This window comes from Pseudophryne corroboree, chromosome 4, assembly GCF_028390025.1.
Source record: "Pseudophryne corroboree isolate aPseCor3 chromosome 4, aPseCor3.hap2, whole genome shotgun sequence".
Classification (NCBI taxonomy): Eukaryota; Metazoa; Chordata; class Amphibia; order Anura; family Myobatrachidae; genus Pseudophryne; species Pseudophryne corroboree.
The window spans coordinates 873,793,210-873,815,211 of NC_086447.1; the positions used below are offsets into that span (position 1 = coordinate 873,793,210).

Consider the following 22,002-nt stretch of genomic DNA (forward strand, 5'->3'; position numbering starts at 1 on the left):
AACCTGCCGATCCGTGCGCGATATATCGTTCGATAATTTAACGACCAAAGTGTTTCTAGCTTTCCTCTCCTGGAATCAGATTTGGACAATTTGGGCAATACCCCAGAGGCCCACCCCTTCACCCTTTTCACTGTTTGATACACCTCCCACTTAGAATGGTAGGTATGTGGGGAAAGTACACAAGCCATCTAATGAGGCTTACCAGGATGGTGTCGCTTATTTATAACGCCTTAATACGTAATGTAGAGCGTGCCTATATAAACCTAATGTACAGTGCAAAATATACACTATAGGTAACCCACATACAGTAGCCTGGACACCATAGAATACACTATAAAATATAACATCAGTCTCGCAGGAAATATCTGAAACATTAAAAAGAAGAAATCAGCAATCCTAACAAAAAGAAACCAATGGGATATTTAATAACAGTGCAGAACCTCACCATAATACACATACACATTAGTGTAGGAATACAGCAGGTAAGGCTGCGTCACACACAGCAGGGCAGGTTTCAGTTACATACAACAGGGTTGGCCGTAGTGAAATGATTTAGTGTCGGAATGACAGATGACAAAGTGGCTGGAGAGGATGAGCCCGGGAATGCGCCATGTTCGAGTGACAAATATATTAACTATGAGCTATATAAGTCCTGGCTCCGCCTCAGAAACGTCTGGCAAAGCTCAGTACACAGCAAGTGCGCAAGACCCTCCTCTTACGTCCTTGTAGCATAATCTGCAGAATTTATCAAAGTTATACCCCAAATCCAGGGGGAAAAGCAGAAGACAGGCAGAGCGCTTCCAGATACGCCCCAAGGTGCAATCTCCCACAGCAGGATTCTGGGGGATAGATGACGTGATTCCCAAAAGGACAAGTGCGTTCCTGGTGAGAGCAGTTCCAGTTCTAGGTTATGTGCAGTGTGGCATTTGAAGTTCTCCATCTGGGAAGGGGTGGGGGGCTCTTTTCTTCCGTGGAGGCTGGCATAGCATTAAGTATGGGGGTATAGTGGAACAAATACTGAGGCAGGACCAGCTGCACACTCAGCTCACACATCCTACTGGTAACACACACTCCGCAGCCAAACTAATGCACAAACAAGTGTACACTCCTTCATACAGCACTGGACCGGGACACAAACACACTGCACCATCCTCCTACAAAGACCCCCTTACTGCAATGTGACACATACACCATACTTCCACACAGGCTGTTACTGTCCTGTGACATGTACACACTGCACCATCCTCCTACAAAGACCCCCTTACTGCAATGTGACACATACACCATACTTCCACACAGGCTGTTACTGTCCTGTGACATGTACACACTGCACCATCCTCTCCCACAGAACCCGTCTGCTGTGTGACATGTACACAATACACCATGCACCCTCACATTCCCCTACTGTCCTGTGACATGTGCACATTGCACCCTCCTTCCCAACAGACCCACCCCTAATACACTGTAACATGTACACATGACACTATCCTCCCACACTGGCCCTTACTGTACCATGTCATGTACACACTGCACCATCCTCCGCCACTGGCCATTACTGTATGATGACATGTCCACACTGCACCATCCTTGCCCACAGGCCCATGACATGTACACACTGCACCATCATGACATGTACACATGACACCATTCTCCTTCTACTGGCCCTTACTGTACCACAACATGTACACACTGCACCATCCTCCACTGGCCCTTACTGTACCATGACACGTACACACTGCACCAGTAAAAACTGCATATTTTCAGTCTACTGTAGGTCCACATTTAAACCGGACATTACACTGCTAAAGCTTCATATATCTGTCGTATGTGAAGTGCCAGCCTTCCACATGCACTCACAGTTCCCTTACACACATGCAGCGTCAGCCGCCCTCACAAATATGCGCAATGCCAGTCTTCCTCGTGGACGTGTGCAATACCAGCCTCCCTTGCACACATTTGCAGTGCCAGCCTCCCAGAGCAGCAGTAGTTTTCCACATCAGCTATATCACAAAAAAACAGAGCGGACAGCAGGAGTGCATGGGGTCACCTAACACGGAACATATAGACAGCAGGCAGTTTCTGTGCAAACATAAATTCAATGTCTGTATACTGTACAGAGAGCAGCAGACGGGCAGTCTATCTGCACACACTGGGACCAGCTATCACCATCCCCTTTCTAGAATACAGGGAGACAGGTGCCTTATTGCCTCATAATCCAGAGGGCAGGAGCCCCGGTGCAAGTCAGAGAAGATCAAGTGTTGTATGTGCAGAACCAGTTTTGTCTCCCCTTCCCCCACGGAGCCACGGATGCCCTCGTCACTGGTGGATCTCATTCTCAATGAGACTGTCCTCACACGACTGGAACTCTGCATCCTGCGTATTGTCAGCATTTATCATCTCCTCATCCTGGGATCCAGGCTCCTCTGTGTCCTCACTGTCTCCCGCCCGCTCGCTGTCTACTGGAGAGTCTTGGAGAACCAATGCAATGTATTTCTAGAGGGAGATAGTGGCACAGTTGTAAGTTATTACTGATAGATACGACCACCCTATACTTGTTCCTGGTTCTGTTACTTCTCATGGATAAGCAGTAACATAATATGGACGTTGGACTCACCGCTGACTTCTGGGATGCGTTAGACGGTGGGCGACCATTCTGCGTCCCATCTACAGCATTGACGATGACCTCTGTGTGATCAATCTGACAACAAGAATAGAAGACCTAATTGCAAAATGTCTCATTCTTCAAACAAAAAGGAAAAAAAAAGAGGATCGCTGGCAGTTATGGTAGAGTGAGAAGAAATGAGACTAGAACCGTGAAGAGCAAAAATATGACAATAGGACGTTAAGGGATGGCAATATGAGGGGAAAGCGGAACATGACTGTAAGGGACAGTAATACGAGGGGAATGAGGAGAACATGATGGTAATATGAGGGGAAAGCGGGACATGACTGTAAGGGACAGTAATATATGAGGGAAAAGAGAAGAACATGATGGTAATATGAAGGGAATGAGGAACATGACTAAGAGGAATAAGAGGGGAATGAGGAGAACATGACTGTAAGTGACAGTAATACGAAGGGAATGAGGAAAACATGATGGTAATCTGAGGGGAAACGGAACATGACTGTAAGGGACAGGGGGGCAGATGTATTAACCTGGAGAAGGCATAAGGAAGTGATAAACCAGTGATAAGCGCAAGGTGATAAAGGCACCAGCCAATCAGATCCTACCTGTTAATTTACATATTGGAGCTGATTGGCTGGTGCCTTTATCACCTTGCGCTTATCACTGGTTTATCACTTCCTTATGCCTTCTCCAGGTTAATGCATCTGCCCCAGGAATATGAGGGGAATGAGGAGAACATGATGGTAATATGAGGGGAATGAGGAACATGACTGTAAGGGACAGTAATATGAGGGTAATGAGGAGAACATGATGGTAATATGAGGGGAATGAGGAACATGACTGTAAGGGACAGTAATATGAGGGGAATGAGGAGAACATGACGGCAATATGAGGGGAATGAGGAACATGACTATAAATGACAGGAATATGAGGGGAATGAGGAGAACATGATGGTAATATGAGGGGAATGAGGAACATGACTGTAAGGGACAGTAATACGAAGGAAATGAGGAGAACATGACGGTAATATGAGGGGGAACAAGGAACATGACTGTAAGGGACAGGAATAAGATGGTAAACACAATAGGACTATGCGGAACAGTAATATGAGCGGAATGAGGAGAATAGGATTGTAACGGGTGGTAATATTAGAGGAAACAGGAGAAAAAGGACTGTGATGGACAGTGATATGAGGAGAATAGGACTGTGATTGACAGTAAATGAGGGGAATGAGGAGAAAAGGACTGTAAGGGACAATAATAGGGGGGAATGAGAATAGGACTACGCATGACCGTAATAGGAGAGGGATAGGACTGTGATGGACAGTAATATGTCGAGAATAGGACTGTGAGGGACAGTGATATGAGGGGAATGAGGAGAACAGGACTGTAAGGAATGAATAGGATTGTGAGGGACAGACATACAAGGGGGAATAAGGAGGATAGGACAGTAATATGAGGGAAATAAGGAGAACTGGACTTAGAGGCATAGTAGTACAAAGAGAATGTAGAGAGTAGAATTGTGCGGGTCAGTAGTGCGAGAGGAAAGTGGAGGAAGGGATGGTAGTATGACCGGAATGAGAAGAGGACTTGTACGCACAGTATTTTATGGAGAATAGACTGTGCAGGTCACTAGTGAGAGAGGAATAGGACTGCAAGACACAGTACTATGAGAGGAATAAGACTGCAAGGCGCAATAATATGAGAATAGTACTGGGAGGTACAGTAATCTATGGAGAATGTGGAGAGTAGACTGAGGGACAGCAGTGTGAGCAGAGGGAAGAGAACAACAATATTAAAGATGGCAGTACGGGAATAAGGAGGAGTAATGAGGTGCATTGTGAGGAGGATGACCAGAACGATGACCATAGTTTGCACATGGACAACACAACCCATAAAAGGCAGGAAAAAAAACCCAAAACTAATCAATAAGCGTCTACCAATGAACTTACCCTGTAGTTGTGAGCACTAAGGTATTTGAAGTGTCCAAAGCAGACATGGGACAAGCAGATAACAATAGTGATAACCAGAACCACAAAGGTGAACATGGAGGTGGGAGCCAGGAATCCTATGGGAAGGAGAGGCACAGCTGAGACAGGCAGAACACTAATAAAGCCATAACACACTGTGACTGATCAGGGTACAACAGTCTGTAACGTTCTAATAGAGGCCATTGCTCGATCTATGGGATGGGGGTACCAGATTGTAAGGGAGAGAGGCTACTATGATAATGTCCTGTGAGTAACCAGGTGATTGATTATAAATGGTTTATGGTCTTCCACCCTCTCTAACCGCCGCACAGGAACTTCACTCCACTCACCTATCCTCACAGTGGAGAAGAAAAGCAGCCAGAAGAGGCAGAGAATGGGGGCAGCCACCACCTGGCTCACAGCTGCAGAGTGGATCTTCTTGTCCAATTTGGCTGGCAGGTAGGCGTAGTATAGGTTGTACCTATCCACCAGGTGCTTGAGTAGCATGTACATGAGACCTGTGTTGGAAACACCTATAACTTAAAATATTCTCCAAGACAACAGATAGTACTACAAGTAGTGACACGATTCATAAGTAAATTCTCCCTAAGAGCATAGAGAACTAGGGGGGAAACTAACTCAAGTTCAATGTAAGTCGATTAACGTCAGTGTGGTGTTTCCGGGTCTAAATAGCACATTTACCAACAGATCATTTTTGACATTGCTTTAAAAATAAATAAAAAAAAAAGTAAAAAAACAAAACAAAAAAACCCCTTCTAGTGTCAGTGACATTTCCATCGATAATTCTCCTATGCCAACAGAGCAGTAAAGTGGTTTGTTTTATAGAAGACCTCTTCGGACCATAGAGTATCAGGAACACTGATATCTTTAAGGGTAAGCAATCCCTAGGACCATAGACTACTACAAACAGGGACACTCTTAATGAGCAAGTTTTCCTCTAGCACGATAGACTACTAGTAACCGTGAAAAGTTTATACATAATTCCTCTCCAGAACCATAGAGTGCTGATCATAGGGACATGTTTAGTGGATAAATTCACCTATGACCATTTTGACATGTATAAGGCTAGTCCTCCTAGAACTATAGACTACTAGTATCTGTGACGTGTTTATGGAAAATTATTCTCTAGAACCATATATTCTCTAGAACCATATAGAGCAATATTAACAGTGGCCTGTTTCATAGATAAGATCTGTTAAGACCATGGAATACTAGTAACACTAACAAGTTAATGGAAAAGACCTCTCTAGACCATACAGTATTGATAATGGTCGCCTGTTTGGTGGATGAGTCCTCCTAGGATGATACAGTACTACTAACAGTGACACATTTATGGATAAGTCCTTTGCAGAACCATACTGTACAAGAAACCGTGGCCTGCTTGATGGATAAGCCCTCTTAGGACCATAGAGTACTAGGAGCAGTAGCATGGGTCAGTGAATAACTAACCGGTAATTATAGAACATGTAACTGGCCGCAGAGGAGAACACTGGTTTCCTCTAGCTCTGCTGTCTCTCACTCACCACCACCACCACTGTAATCTGCCTGGTCCTGTACTATGTCTGATCTGTCTGTTACTGAAGCCTGCCTGCTGTCTAAACAGTGAATCTCTAATAAAGATGCCCTGGCAACCTGCAATAAACACAACATTTTCCACTGTAAACAAGTAGCAGCTAACACATTATCAAGTTTAACACTAGAGACAACTCATAGACAGGAAGGTTATACACTGCAACATTCATTACAGATATTACAGAGGAGGGAAAGGTTTGGATCTGGCTCCCAATTAGACAGGAAGGTTTGGATCTGGCTTCTAATTAGACAAGGACCAGAGAAGGTTGGCGACAGGCTCCTAATTAGACATGGATAGGCTGCTAATTAGACAGGGACCAGAGAAGGTTTTGGACAGGCTCCTAATTAGATAGGGACCAGAGACGGTTCAGGACAGGCTCCTAATGAGATACGGACAGGCTCCTAATTAGACAGGGACCAGAGAAGGTTCGGGACAGGCTCCTAATTAGACAGGGACCAGAGAAGGTTCGGAACAGGCTCCTAATTAGACAGGGACCAGAGAAGGTTCGGGACAGGCTCCTAAATGGACCAGAGAAGGACCAGGACTGGCTCCTAATTAGACAAGGACCAGAGAAGGTTTGGGACAGGCTCCTAAATGGACCAGAGAAGGACCAGGACTGGCTCCTAATTAGACAAGGACCAGAGAAGGTTTGGGACAGGCTCCTAATTAGACAAGGACCATGGAAATATTGAGGATAGCCTCCTTATCAGAGAGAAGGCTTGTGCTTGGAATGCTCATTTGACAGGGACAATAGAGGGTTCCGGATTGGACAGCTCACTAGATATGGACTGTTCATTACACATAAAAAGTGGAATATTCAGGATTGGACTTCTCAACAGACAAGCTCCACTAAGAAATGTTTGACGCATATTTGACTGCTCATTTGTTAGGGACTGAGCAATGAAGTAGACTGGACTGCTCATTAAGCCAGGCCCTGGAAAAGATCCAGTATTGGACCTTAATATAGATAGACAAATAATGGTTCAGGATTGCCCTGTTAATTATACTTCTTAATATTTGGAACTGGATTGCTCATTAGACAGGATCTGGGTAAGGTTTAAGATTGGACTGCTACAGTACATATACGTAGTAGAGAAGCTCAGGATTGTGTTTCTCATTAGATAATTATTGTGCAAGACTCAGGATTGGACAAGAGACTTGGACAACAGATTGGATCATTGACTTGAGTCCAACACCAGTTGATACAGTTTAATATGATTGCATTTGCAAATGGTCTGACCCCCTTTATTGTATTTTATCTTCAGTCCTGATATGAGACTCCCCGTCACACTGACACTGAAGCCACAGACAGAATTATGGAAAAGTATAAGAGTCCCCAGCAGCACAGAGTAAATCTGGAGAGGAGCGATGTGTTAAGCCCCGTACACACGGGGGAGATGTGTGCTGGGCAATCTAGCACAGACTGCTCAGCACACATCTCTCCCCCCACTCAGTGCGATGTGTGATGAGCGAGGGGGGGGGGTTCCCGCTCACTTCACAGAGCAGTGAAGTGAGCAATCTACTAGATTTGGCATACTTTAGAATGAGAGTGATGGAACAGGGTCCCCAGCAGCACAGAGTATAACAGGAAGCATGTGATGTGAGGAGCCGGTCACAATAATGCAGGAAGAATTTGGTGTCAAACTCACCTCTAAATGAAACAATGTCTGTAAATGTTTATTTTAGTAAAGAAGAAACCTGTGTTCACTCACCGAACGGAACAATGATGGGACATGTTATACTGTAGGTCATCACCACTGTGAAGATGCACATCATCCAAGCATAGGCTGCACCAAACTGAAACTCATAAGCCTGGTGCTGGGGGGAGAGGAGACAGGCAACACTTAGATTACACCATATGAAATTAGCGAGTCCATGTTACTTAGTGTCATGATCCACATAGGAGAAAAGGAAAGACCTTTTGAAGATAAGACCCCCAGCCGGTGAGTATGGAGAGATACCGGAGCAATTCTTCCCAGCATAAACCAAAAACAGGTCCCCAAGATGCATACATGCACTTTACCATATACAGATGCCCGGCATTCCTATGTGGACACCTATACTTTGTATTTAGTACAGTGTTTTTCTGCATTACAACACCGGTGTACCATGGGGACTTTCTTATAGACCATATTCAGCAAGATCAGATAATCACACTGGCCATAGGTGTACGCTGGGGCCGTTCTTTATGACCAATACACAGTTTAACCGCTTCCCTTTTTCCGTACCCGTTTGACATTTTTGCGCTCTGCGGCCGAACGTGCCAGGCATAGCCGGATCATGTACATCAGTAGACCAGGGATTCGGAGCAAGTCCATGGCGTTACCGATAAAGGCGGAGGCGATGACGTAATTCACGAAGAAAGCGCCATTATCTGGCAGGAACACGCACCTGAACGAGACAAGGAACAATCTCAGTTTGGACAACGTTATCCTATAAACATTTCCGTCTAGAACAATATACATTACACGTGTTCTATGGCAGAGATAATCCAATCCGTCACGGACTGCTAGAGGCTACTGGGAGCCCCAGACAGCTGCCAAACTAACACCTACTGACTACATTTAGGCATAGCAAGCGTTTATGTGCAATAACATTAGGGGGGAATGCGAGCAGGAGAAAGTGCAAGACTTTGTGCAAGTTCTCCAGTTGTTTTTTTTAAAAGTGGCAATCATTCACACGGCAAAACCAACTTGGTACTGCCATTTAAAAAAAAAAAAAAAAAAAAAAAAAACACAGGAGAGCTCGCACAAAGTCTTGCAGACTATTACATTCCACCACAGGTGTCCGTCATGTAAGCCCTCTTGACAAACCCCCCACGCTCCTCATTCTTTACTGAAATCCCAATGATGACATCACAGCCTTTCCCAGGGGTAAAAGATGGAGTGATCACCGCTTTCTAAACAGAATGCTTCGTATGGGTGATCTAGCGGCAGGGAACCAGTTTTATGGTTCTTGGCAGTACATAGAACCTGCTTTCTCTTCACTCAATGGCATTCCCTCCACGAAATGACAATATATATGCAGTAATGTGCACCCAGAAATTCATTTCACCCCCACCACTCTTCTTTACATCATCCTCCCCCACAACTCCTCCTGCGATCCCTGTAAATCATTCTCCCTCTCTTACGGTGGATAGAAAGGTACCAAGATGTCACTACGTCACTTATACAGCAGGAAACTATTCACTTTACTTACTCAAAACGGATTTTCGCCTCAGCCAAAAACTTCTTGTCAAACAGCCAGCGGAAAAATAGGTCGAGACTGAGTGAGAGAGACGGAGAGAAAGGAGTCATTGCTATGGAGAGCTGAGATGGGGGTGGGGGGGGGTTGTTTACATTACCGGCCTGTACATCACACACAAATCACCTGCTCAGTCCCAGGGATGGCAGAAGTAGGACCATGAAGATGAGGAAGGTGTAACACTTGTGCATGGTGGTCCTGTTCTCCCCAGACCTGAAAGCAGAGGAATAAGCCATTACATTCTATTCCTGTATGAATCCCCATCATAGTCACTGTTTGTTGTTCCGTAAATATTAAGCACCTTTGTAATACAACAGATACAACTATAGTTGTTGTGTACAAATAAAAGTAGCAAAAAACATCATTGTACAATCTGACCACAAAATCATACAAAATATACCCAATCCATCAGCTCCAGAGGTGAATCCGCATGGTAGCGGTTAGTGTTGGCCACATCCCCAGTTACGTGTATTTGCACCAGTCCTAAGGCTCTTGCATACTGGTGTATATGTAGGATTACCATACTATCCCTTTAAACCGGGACACTCAGAAATTACACAGGATCTGTGGCTGGCCGACTTCATGCCTGCATTTCACCTGGTTTTAATCAGCTACAGAAACTGTGTAATCCAATAGCGTCCTGGTTTAAAGGGATGGTATGGTAAGCCTACGTATATGCATCTCCATGCGGGTCAATCTCCGTTCACAATTCCACAATCATACCCTTACTATACGCAATCTGCATTTGCTCTCATCTTTCTTTCCTCATTATGCCTCTCCAAGCGTTAAGCGGCACAACTGCCATCACAACCCCACACGGAGGAACCATAGTAACGGAGGGCAGCACTGTCTGTTATTGCCGAGTAGCAGATACGCCGAACATGTGCAATGAGCACAGCCCTCACGTTACAGGTGATCCACATAATGTACACTGAGTGGCTAACAGCACTAAGTTACACTTAACAGACGATGTCAGTACCTGGTCCAGTGCGCCTCAAAGAAAGCGGAGTAATAGACAATGGTTGGGAGCAGAGCGGAGAACGCCCATAGCAGCAATGTGGGGAAAAACTGCGTGATAATCGGATTCTGTTGGGAAAAAAAGAAAGAGCAGTTGTTTGTTTCCTACTCAATATTTGTGATTCATGTCTGGGCAGGTATCAGATGTGGCCAGGCCCCCAATCAGCATACAGTAGAGAGGAGGTTGTGTCCCAGGACAGGATATGGGACAGTTGCGGGCCCAGGACAGGATATGGGACAGTTGCGGGCCCAGGACAGGATATGGGACAGTTGCGGGCCCAGGACAGGATATGGGACAGTTGCGGGCCCAGGACAGGATATGGGACAGTTGCGGGCCCAGGACAGGATATGGGACAGTTGCGGGCCCAGGACAGGATATGGGACAGTTGCGGGCCCAGGACAGGATATGGGACAGTTGCGGGCCCAGGACAGGATATGGGACAGTTGCGGTCCCAAGACAGGATATGGGACAGTTGCGGTCCCAAGACAGGATATGGGACAGTTATGGGCCCAAGACAGGATATGGGACAGTTATGGGCCCAAGACAGGATATGGGACAGTTATGGGCCCAAGACAGGATATGGGACAGTTCCGGTCAGAGGGTCTGTTGTCACATTACAGGATACACGTTAAGGATAAAGGCTACGGCCACCAGTACACTCACATTCAGGTACTCTACAGGCTTGGTGACATTAAATTTGTCCATCGTGGTTATGATTATGGCCGGAGTGGTGAGGAAGAAGAGGAGGAGGAAGAGAATGACGTTAATAATCAGACAGCGGATCCACCAGATGAATCCACGCGTGGAAAGGTTCTCCCTGAGAAAAACAAGAACACATTTCTTACTATTCAACAGATGCCCTCAGCCAGCAATAGCACTTTATAATGAAAAATAAATGAAAACAGATCAGATAAATTACCATGAAAGCTGGAAAGAAGTAAAAATAGGATTTTGGTTACCTACCGGTAAATCCTTTTCTCATAGTCCGTAGAGGATGCTGGGGTCCACATTAGTACCATGGGGTATAGATGGGTCCACCAGGAGCCATTGGCACTTTAAGAGTTTAAGAGTGTGGGCTGGCTCCTCCCTCTATGCCCCTCCTACCAGACTCAGTCTAGAAACTGTGCCCGAGGAGACGGACATCTTCGAGAGAAGGATTTAACACAGATAGTGGCGAGAGTCACACCAGCTCACACATACAAGGCAAACCAAGCTAACCAGCTTGAAAAACTCATCAACTGCTGAAACATTACTTACCAAGTAACAATGCAGTACTCAACTAAACAAAGTTGTACTGAACCAGATAACGGTTGCAGGAAAACGAAGCGCTGGGCGGGCGCCCAGCATCCTCTACGGACTACGAGAAAGGATTTACCGGTAGGAAACCAAAATCCTATTTTCTCTTACGTCCTAGAGGATGCTGGGGTCCACATTCGTACCATGGGGATGTACCAAAGCTCCCAGAACAGGAGGGAGAGCACGGAGGCTCCTGCAGAACTGATTGGCCTCTGATGATCTGAAATTCAGTCAAAGTATCAAACTTTTAGAACTTGGCAAACGTGTTCGACCCAGACCAAGTTGCAGCTCGGCAAAGTTGTAACGCCGAGACACCCCGGGCAGCTGCCCAGGAAGAACCCACCATACGAGTAGAGTGGGCCTAAATAGATTTTGGACACGGCAATCCTGCCGTAGAATAAGCATGCTGGATAGTGAACCTAATCCAGCAAGATATAGTCTGCTTTGAAGTAGGACACCAAATTTTCTTGGGATCATACAGGACAAACAGAGTCCGATTTCCTGTGACGAGCAGTCTTCTTTACATAGATTCTCAAAGCCCTCACAACATCCAAGGACTTTGACGAAATTGAGGAGTCAGTAGCCACTGGCACCACAATAGGCTGGTTGATATGAAATGCCGACACAACCTTTGGAAGAAACTGCTGACGTGTCCGGAGCTCAGCTCTATCTTCGTGGAATATCAAGTAAGAGTTTTTACAGGACAAAGCCCCCAATTCTGACACACGTCTAGCAGAAGCTAAGACCAACAACGTGACAGCCTTCCATGTAAGAAACTTGACCTCAACCTCCTGTAGAGGCTTAAACCAGGCCGACTGGAGAAACTGCAACACCACGTTAAGGTCCCAAGGCGGTACAAAGGGACATTGGATGTGCAGAACTCCCTTCAAAAAAGTCAGCCAATTGTTTCTGGAAGAAAATGGACAGGGACGAAATCTGGACCTTAACAGATCCCAACCTCAGGCCCATATCCACACCTGCTTGCAGGAAGAGGAGAAAACGTCCCAGTTGAAACTCCACCACAGGAAACTTCTTGGACTCACACCAAGAGACATATTTCTTCCAAATACGATGGTAATGTTTAGACGTGACCCCTTTTCTAGCCTGTATCAGAGTAGGAATGACCTTCTTCGAAATGCCTTTCCGAGCTAGTATCAGGCATTCAACCTCCATGCCGTCAAACGTAGCCATGGTAAGTCTTGATAGGCGAACGGCCCCTGCTGCAGCAGGTCCTCCAGAAGAGGAAGAGGCCTCGGCTCTTCCTGCAAGAGATTCAGATGGTATGCGTACCAAGCCCACCTTAGCCAGTCTGGCGCAATGAGGATCACTTGAACTCTTGTTCTCCTTACGAGCTTTAGAACTCTTGGAATGAGTGGGAGTGGTGGAAACACGTACACCGATTGGAACACTCACGGAGACACCAGGGCGTCTACTGCCACTGCTTGTGGGTCCCTCGAGCTGGAACAATAGCGTTGAAGCTTCTTGTTGAGACGAGAGGCCATCATGTCTATTTGGGGTAACCCCCCAAAGGTCTGTTATTTCCTTGAGCACCTCCGGATGGAGACCCCACTCCCCCGGATGGAGGTAGTGTCTGCTGAGGAAGTCTGCTTCCCAGTTGTCCACTCCCGGAATGAAGATTGCAGAGAGCGCTAACGCGTGTTTTTCTGCCCAGAGAATGATTCTGGTCACCTCTGACATCGCAGCTCTGCTTTTCGTTCCGCCCTGCCGGTTTATGTAAACCACCGTCGTTACATTGTCCGACTGTACTTAAATGGCCCGATTTCTTAGAAGATGGGCTGCCCGAAGAAGACCGTTGTAGACGACTCTTAGTTCCAGGATGTTGGTCGGCAGGCCGGCTTCCAGACTTGACCACCTTCCTTGGAAGGTTTCCCCTTGAGTGACTGCGCCCCAGCACCGGAGGCTCGCATCCGTGGTTAGAAGGACCCAGTCCTGAATCCTGAAGCTGCAGCCCTCCAGAAGGTGAGGCAATTGGAGCCACCAGAGGAGTGAAAACCTGGCCTTTGGCGACAGACGAATTCTCTGGTGCATGTGCAGATGAGATCCTGACCACTTGTCCAGGAGATCCAGTTGGAAGACCCAAGCATGGAACCTCCCTTACAGGAGAGCCTCGTAAGAGGCCACCATCTTCCCCAAAAGGCGAATGCATTGATGAACCGACACCCGGGCTGGCTTCAGGACATCCTGGACCATTGTTTGTATCACCAACGCCTTTTCCTGCAGAAGAAACACCCTCTGCACTTCCGTGTCGAGGATTACAATGGACTGCAACAGCTCCTCCTTGGACGATGCCTTTATCAGTAGATCGTCCAGATACAGAATGATGTTCACACCCTGTTTTCAGAGTAGAACCATCATCTCCGCCATCACCTTGGTGAACACCCTTGGTGTTGTAGAGAGGCCGAATGGCAGGGCCTGGAACTGGAAACGGCAGTCCAGTAATGCAAAACGGAGATAAGCCTGATGCGGTAGCCAAATCGGAATGTGGAGGTACGCATCCTTGATATCCAGAGATACTAGGAATTACCCCTCTTCCAGACCTGATATCACTGCCTGAGAGACTCCATTTTGAACTTGAACTCCTTCAGAAAAGGGTTTAGTGATTTTAGGTTCAGAATAGGCCTGACCGAACCATCCGGTTTCGGTACCATGAAAAGGTTTGAATAGTAAACCGTGGCTTGCAAATGAGGAGGTACTGGCACAATGACCTGTGTCTCCACCAACTTCTGGACCGCTGCATGTAGGACAGTCCTATCCGCCAGTAGAACTGGCAAGCCTGATTTGAAAAATCGGTGAGGAGGGAGATTTTGAGATTCCAACCTGTATCCCTGGGACACAATATCTGTCACCCAGGGATCCAGGCCGGACGATACCCAGACGTGACTGAACTGTCTGAGCCTCGCTCCCACTGGCCCCACCTCCAGGCCGCGCGGTCCACCGTCATGCGGAGTAATTCGGCGTACTGGAAGCAGGCTTAGTTTCCTGGGAAGCTGCCGCAGCAGGTTTCTTGGATTTAGCTCTACCTCCCCTAAAGAAGGTATTGGACGGTTTGGCCTTTCTAGGCATTTTAGACCGAAAGGACTGTGATGCTGATGGAGAATGATTTCTCCGGAGCAGGTGCAGCAGGGGGAAGGAATGGAGACTTACCCGCTGTAGCTGTGGATATCCACGCATCCAAAGCTTCCCCAAAGAGAGCCTCACCTGTGTAGGGTAGGGACTCCACACTTTTCCTGGATTCCGCGTCGGCCGACCACTGGCGCAGCCACAGTCCCCTACGAGCTGAAACAGACATGGAAGAGATCCCCGCAGCAATGGAACCCAGGTCTTTCATGGATTCTACCATAAAACCTGCTGAATCATGAATGTTACGCAAAAACAATTCAACATCACCCTTATCCATTGTATCCAAATCCTCAAGTAAGGTGCCTGACCATTTTTATATAGCTTTTGCCAATTTTTCGATCAACCGGCTCTTTTAAGGCAATAGATACCGGAACAGGTAAAACCACCTTTTTTGAGAGTCTGGACACAGATGCTTCAACAATTGGCGGGTTTCCCATTTTTTCCTATCCTCCTCAGGGAAAGGAAACACCACCTGGACCCTTTTAGGAAACTGGAATTTTTTCTCAGGGTTTTCCCATGCTCTCTCAAATATAGCATTTAATTCCTTTGACACAGGGAAGGTTAGCGAGGCTTTCTTATTTTCAGTGAAAAAAGCCTCCTCAACCTGCTCAGGTGTCATATCATTAATATTCAATACATCCCTGATAGCCTTTATCATCAATTGCACCCCCTTTGCAAGAAAGGCAGACCCCCGCAACACATCCCCAGTACCGTCTGTGGTATCAGAATAGGTATCCGTGTCATCTTGAATGACATGAACAAGCGCACGTTTGTGGGGGTATATAGTGGAGCGTCCTGAGGTACCAGAATCGGGCCATACTGCCATAGAGTTCTGTAATACCGGGGTTGCGGATTCATTACTTGCAACTCTATCTGAAATCTGAGAAATCCAAGATTTGATAGAGGAAAATCACTCAGGTTCCCTTGCTGGAATCTGTGCTAAACCAGTGCTATCCTGATTACATGGAATGGGATCATCCTGGGAGGACATAACCTCCGCAGCATATGACACAGTGTCCCTGGACATAGCTAAAGGAGACCACAAAACATCCCCCACACACACAGGGGAGGACAGACAGAGTTTCACCCCCAAGAATGGCAAGAGAGACACAGAGATTGTAGCCAAACCACACACAGCGCTTTTACCCAAGGTAGACCCCTTGTCAGCGCTGACTATGCACCTTAACAGGACACACAGTCGTATTGCAGCCTCCCCCCCCCCCCCCCCCTTCTACAACCCCCTGGTACCGTGAGAGATAGCTGGAGTTGCTGTGGAGGGACCCTCTTTCTCCTGATCAGTGCTGCGCAGGCAGGAAAATGGCGCTGAACGCTGCTGGGTCCGCTCTGAGGAGAAGCTCCGCCCCCAAAATGGCGCTGTCTTCCCGCTCTTCATCTAATTATACTGCCGGAAGATTGATGCTGGCTGAGATCCTGGGACCCCGACAGGCTTTGTGACCAGTGTAGGGTGTAAGTACTGGTCCAGGGCGCCCCTCAACGCGCCGCACTATGTACCGCTGAGTCATCCCGTAGCACAGTTAATACTGCGCTCCTACCCTGCTGCCGCCATCTTCACACTAGCCCCCCGCTTGCAAGGGGGGGGGGGTCGGTGTCTTACTCGCCACAATCTTCAGCTCAGGGGGTGGCAGCATGCTGCTGGGGTGAGCGATCCCCTGTGGCGGGGAGCGATCTATCCCTTCGGGAGCTCAGTGTCCAGTCAGCGGAGTAAGTGGCTCAGACCCCGCAGGGCAGACACTACTCCCTCCCTTAGTCCCTCGCTGCAGGGAGGCTGTTGCCAGCAGCCTCCCTGTAAAATAAAAAAAAAAAACTCTAAAAACTTTTTTCTAGAAAAGCTCTGGAGAGCACCCCTAGCTGTGACCACCTCCTCCGTGCACATTTTCTAAACTGAGTCTGGTAGGAGGGGCATAGAAGGAGGAGCCAGCCCACACTCTCAAACTCTTAAAGTGCCAATGGCTCCTGGTGGACCCATCTATACCCCATGGTACTAATGTGGACTCCAGAATCCTCTAGGACATAAGAGAAATATAACTTACACCCGGTATATTCTGTCTGTATAACGTGACCCCAACTCACACCCGGTATATTCGGTCTGTATAACGTCACCTTTACTTCATCAGGTATATTCTGTCTGTATAATGTCACCCTTACTTACACCAGGTATATTCTATCTTTATAACGTGACCCTAACTCACACCAGGTATATTCTCTCTGTATAACGTCACCCTTACTCACACCAGGTATATTCTCTCCGTATAACGTCACCCTTACTCACACCAGGTATATTCTCTCCGTATAACGTCACCCTTACTTACACCAGGTATATTCTCTCTGTATAGTGTCACCCTTACTTACACCAGGTATATTATCTCCGTATAATGTCACCCTAACTTACACCAGGTATAGTCTCTCTGTATAACGTCACCCTTACTTACACCAGGTATAGTCTCTCTGTATAACGTCACCCTTACTTACACCAGGTATATTCTCTCTGTATAACGTCACCCTAACTCACACCAGGTATATTCTCTCTGTATAACGTCACCCTTACTTACACCAGGTATATTCTCTCTGTATAACGTCACCCTTACTTACACCAGGTATATTCTCTCTGTATAACGTCACCCTTACTTACACCAGGTATATTCTCTCTGTATAACGTCACCCTTACTTACACCAGGTATATTCTCTCTGTATAACGTCACCCTTACTTACACCAGGTATATTCTCTCTGTATAACGTCACCCTTACTTACACCAGGTATATTCTCTCTGTATAACGTCACCCTTACTTACACCAGGTATATTCTCTCCGTATAATGTCACCCTTACTTACACCAGGTATAGTCTCTCTGTATAACGTCACCTTTACATACACCAGGTAAATTCTCACTGTATAGCGTCACCCTTACTTACACCAGGTATATTCTCTCTGTATAACGTCACCCTAACTCACACCAGGTATATTCTCTCTGTATAACGTCACCCTTACTTACACCAGGTATATTCTCTCTGTATAACGTCACCCTTACTTACACCAGGTATAGTCTCTCTGTATAGTGTCACCCTAACCAGCACGTGATATATTCTCTCTTTATATTGTCACCATGTATATCCTATGCGCACAGGGTAAATGAAGTAATTCCATTATATGACACCCTTGTTACAGCTGCCGTTATGAACTGTGTTACATCTTCACCAATGCTGTTAGTCTGCTTACATTGGAACCACATTCTCTAAGATAAATTCTATGTTCCCCACAGCAGCGAGGATCTGGTTGTATAAATGGGAATAATCAGGCTGATGGATGCTGAAACCCTGCGTCCTACGCTTGCACCATGTCTTACCAATAGATGTTCTGCGGGTCCGGGGCGTAGCTGACCGTCCAGTTATGAACATGCAGAGTGTCACTACAGGAGGAGTGCTTGGGTTCCCCGCGGCAGCTGCAGCCGTGACATTTACATGCATTGAAATCTTTCAGGATCCTGCAGGAAGAGACACAGCAGAAATGAAAGCTGGGAAAAGTACAGAAAATATGACACGAGGCAGAAATTGTGAGAGCACCTCTAGATCAGGGCCGAGTGTGAGTCACGCCGAGGATTCTGGGTGCGGAGCCATGTACGAGAAGCATGATGCACCCCCAACGCTAAATCTGTCCACGTACTTTAGTGGTTCTGCCTTGTGCGCAAAACTGCACTTTGTAATATGGATTTATGCCGAACAGCTGGATACACACTAACTATGAGATTATCTGTCCAATCTTTCTGGTTGGAACATAAACCGGTAATGTACGGGGGCAAATGACAATTGACCATTTTCGTTCCAACCAGAAAGATTGGACAAATAATCTTATAGTGTGTATCCAGCTTAATAAATTATGATTTCTATGAGCTCCACAAGACATGTTGGCGTAGGTGCTTCACCTTTGAGAGCTCTTGGGTGTTACCTGTACAAACTAGAAGGGCCCCTAAGTGGGTGGAGTAGCAGAAAAATGTGACGTGGGCCCCTCTGCTCAAGTGTGAGCACCACAACCTCCCAATGCATGTAATACGCTTCTACATTTACTGACTGGGTTATCCTCCTTTGTGGGTTAAATGAATCAGGAGGGTGAAGGGGTATTGGGTCCTATTTGCTTGTTGCACTTCTGTGAGTGTGTGAAGCATTTTATTACGTTGCCTGCGGGCACCTAAAACAGTTGGTCAAAATGCAACACTGAGACACAAAAAGTTTTGAACCTTTGCCACAGACATTTTAACCTTCGTCATAAAAAAAAAAAAAAAGCGCCTCAGCTAGATCTAGGCTGGGTGAGAGCGTGAGAGACATAAAGGACACATCTATTCTGTGCAGTCCACATAACGGCCGCTGGGCACGGAACTTACATGGCTGTGATGGCCTCATTGTGAAATGTGACGAACGCCATTCCCAAAGGCTTCTCATTCACTTTCTCCTTTTCCTTCTTGTAATCCTCCTTTAGACGTTGCTCCAGCTGTGTGTAGTACTCTATGGCATCCACCTGTAGACCAGTAATGGCACAGGAGTCACTGTCTGATGCTACTATTGCCTTAAGGTCAGCTCTGTAATTCCCCCATCCAACCAGTCACAATGGTGCTCCTGAAAGTCTTGTGTACAAATTGGCTCAATTGTGAAAACCGCTATTGTGCGTGACTTTCAGATGCTCCTTGTGACATTAGTCCGACAGACATTCCTTCCACATACCCCAGTCTTCAGACACAAAGGAACCCTGCCCCCACTGGAGTCAACAGCCGACCTCAGATATCACCCCACTCAATGCCCTCATCTGCTACAGCAGCGGTTCCCAAACTGGAACGGCGGGGCATTTGCAGGGAGTGATACGGGTTGGTGGTCCAAGGCCAAATGTAATTATTTGTAGTCAATGGGATAGGAAAAACAAGTGCTGGTGGCTGCCAATTATAAAATATGTGGACAAGCAGAAGACAACCCTGTCCACCACCAACTGATTGATAATAGGTAAACATAAGTTACTTAATTTAATCATTTTTGATGAATTTTTGAACAAGAAGCTTGTGGCCCAGGGGCGCCGTGATGCAAGAAAGTATGGGAACCAACTGTGCTACAGGGTGGGGAAGGAGTCTCCCTCTGCTCCTGTTCAGGAAAACAGGTGTCTGTCTGAAGGCCAGAACTGCCCCCCCCCCCTCTCATCCACATCTTAGGGGTCAATGTACTAAGCCTTGGAGAGAGGTAAAGTAGATTGAGAGATAAAAACACAATGATGATGCAGGCGCAAGGCCTGTCCTGCGCATGTGCCCGCATTTAATACGGGTGCCCCATAGTAAATGCGAACGCCTCTGTCTGTCCCCGGGAGAGGGGCTGCACCGCTCAGTTTCCTAGGCGGAGACGGAGCATTGCGGGGGCAGTGTTACTGGAACGGAAGCATGGCGGGGCAAACAGGGGGGCATGGCATGGGCTTGCACAGGGCAACTGTGTGACGTTACACGCAGCTGCTCTGATCAAAAAGGTGGCGGCGGCCCTCCTGCCATCGCAGACAGGCTGCGCTGGCAGGAAGCTTCCCTAGTTTCTGCAATCGCGCTGAAATTGCGGTGTGTCAGAGGGGGTGCAGCGATCGGCAAGCTGGGCGGTCTTGCCCTGCGATGGGCGGACCCCAGCATGCGCGTAATCCTTACTGAGGTTCCAAATTACCAGCCAATCAGCTCCTAAGTGCCATATTACAGGCCGTGTTTGAAAAATAACAGGAGCCGATTGGCTGGTACTTTAGCTCCTCCGTCCACTTTCTCTCTCTCTCTCCAAGTATTAGTACATAAACCCCTCTGTCAGTCGTCCCATCCTCACCTGCTCACAGCCTTTGATCACGCAGCAACACAGGTGACCACATGGCTTTGGGTTAATTAAAGACGTGCTGTTTTCCTTGCTTTTCAGGTGATTAAAGTATATCCGGCCACGCTCTGCCTTTTTCCTACAGAGAAAGGAGCAAAGACATGAGACAAGAGCAAGAGAGAGACGAAGAAATATATATAAAAAAATAAATAAATAAAATTTTAAAAAAAAAGAGAGAGCAGTAAATAGATACACGACCAAAAAAAACAAAACGGGAAACACAGAAACAAAAAAACATTAATAAAGGGATTTAAGGCAGTGGTACCCAAGCCACTAGGCACTTGCATGGGTGCCTCGGGTTGGTGGTCCAGAACGAAAGCAAATTACCTATGGTCGAAGTGATAGGCAAAACCAGTGCTAGTGGCTGCCAAGCATAACACATGTGGACAAATCAGAAGAACAACTGTGCATCACCACATAACTGACCCTAAGGATGATAGCTAGCCACAATTTACTTCATGTAAGATTTGAACATTTTCCAGTAAAAAACTTTTATCTTAGCGATGCCGTGAAAAAAAAATGCTGATACTATAGGGTGCTGTTATTCAAGAAAGTTTGGGAACCACTGATTTAAAGATTAAAAGTCTAATACCGGATTCTCCACTTTTACCTTTCTGCATCCAAGAACATGAGTCTGGCAACATTGTAACAAGGCCGAGCTTCCAAAACGGTGCAGTTGGTATAGGCCTCCCTGGGGAAAAACAGGATGTTTCAGGACAGGATTTAATCACAGTCTCCATAGCCAGAACATAAAGTCAAACAACAGAAAGAAAACACACACACACACATTATTTCCAGCAAGGAGATCTCATTCACACACATTGTTCCCGACCAGGAGATCTCATTTAGACATAAGAAATCCTAAACCATTGTTCCCAGCCAGGAGACACACACACACACACACACACACACACACACACACACACACACACACACACACACACACACACACACACACACACACACACACACACACCTTGTTACCGGCCAGAAGGTCTCACAAGACACCTTCCCGGTACCTGGCCAGGAGATCTCATACACATACACACACACACACACACAAGATCATTGATCCCGGTCAGCAGATCTCACAAGAGACCATTGATCCCGGTACCTGGCCAGGAGATCTCATTCACACACACACACACACACACGACCATTGTTCCCAACTAGGAGATCTCATTCTGACATATGAAAACATTGTTCCCAGTTACACACACACACACA

At 46.7% G+C, this 22,002-nt stretch overlaps 1 protein-coding gene across 4 annotated transcripts in view; it reads right to left on the reverse strand.

The window, feature by feature from the left end:
* Nucleotides 1-402: 402 nt before the first annotated feature.
* Nucleotides 403-22,002, reverse strand: part of TMEM63B (transmembrane protein 63B) — a 128,320-nt gene continuing 106,720 nt past the window's right edge. For all 4 annotated transcript variants that reach the window (XM_063918827.1, XM_063918828.1, XM_063918829.1 and 1 more), the window contains 14 exons: nucleotides 21,386-21,466; nucleotides 20,731-20,854; nucleotides 19,281-19,414; nucleotides 18,249-18,386; nucleotides 11,114-11,267; nucleotides 10,412-10,518; nucleotides 9,559-9,645; nucleotides 9,388-9,453; nucleotides 8,418-8,580; nucleotides 7,902-8,007; nucleotides 4,946-5,113; nucleotides 4,578-4,693; nucleotides 2,615-2,698; nucleotides 403-2,493 (listed from right to left, as the gene is read on the reverse strand). In XM_063918827.1, the coding sequence (XP_063774897.1) occupies nucleotides 2,317-2,493; nucleotides 2,615-2,698; nucleotides 4,578-4,693; nucleotides 4,946-5,113; nucleotides 7,902-8,007; nucleotides 8,418-8,580; nucleotides 9,388-9,453; nucleotides 9,559-9,645; nucleotides 10,412-10,518; nucleotides 11,114-11,267; nucleotides 18,249-18,386; nucleotides 19,281-19,414; nucleotides 20,731-20,854; nucleotides 21,386-21,466 (1,705 nt within the window). In that variant the 3' untranslated portion in view covers nucleotides 403-2,316. The remainder of the gene's footprint in view (nucleotides 2,494-2,614; nucleotides 2,699-4,577; nucleotides 4,694-4,945; nucleotides 5,114-7,901; nucleotides 8,008-8,417; nucleotides 8,581-9,387; nucleotides 9,454-9,558; nucleotides 9,646-10,411; nucleotides 10,519-11,113; nucleotides 11,268-18,248; nucleotides 18,387-19,280; nucleotides 19,415-20,730; nucleotides 20,855-21,385; nucleotides 21,467-22,002) is intronic.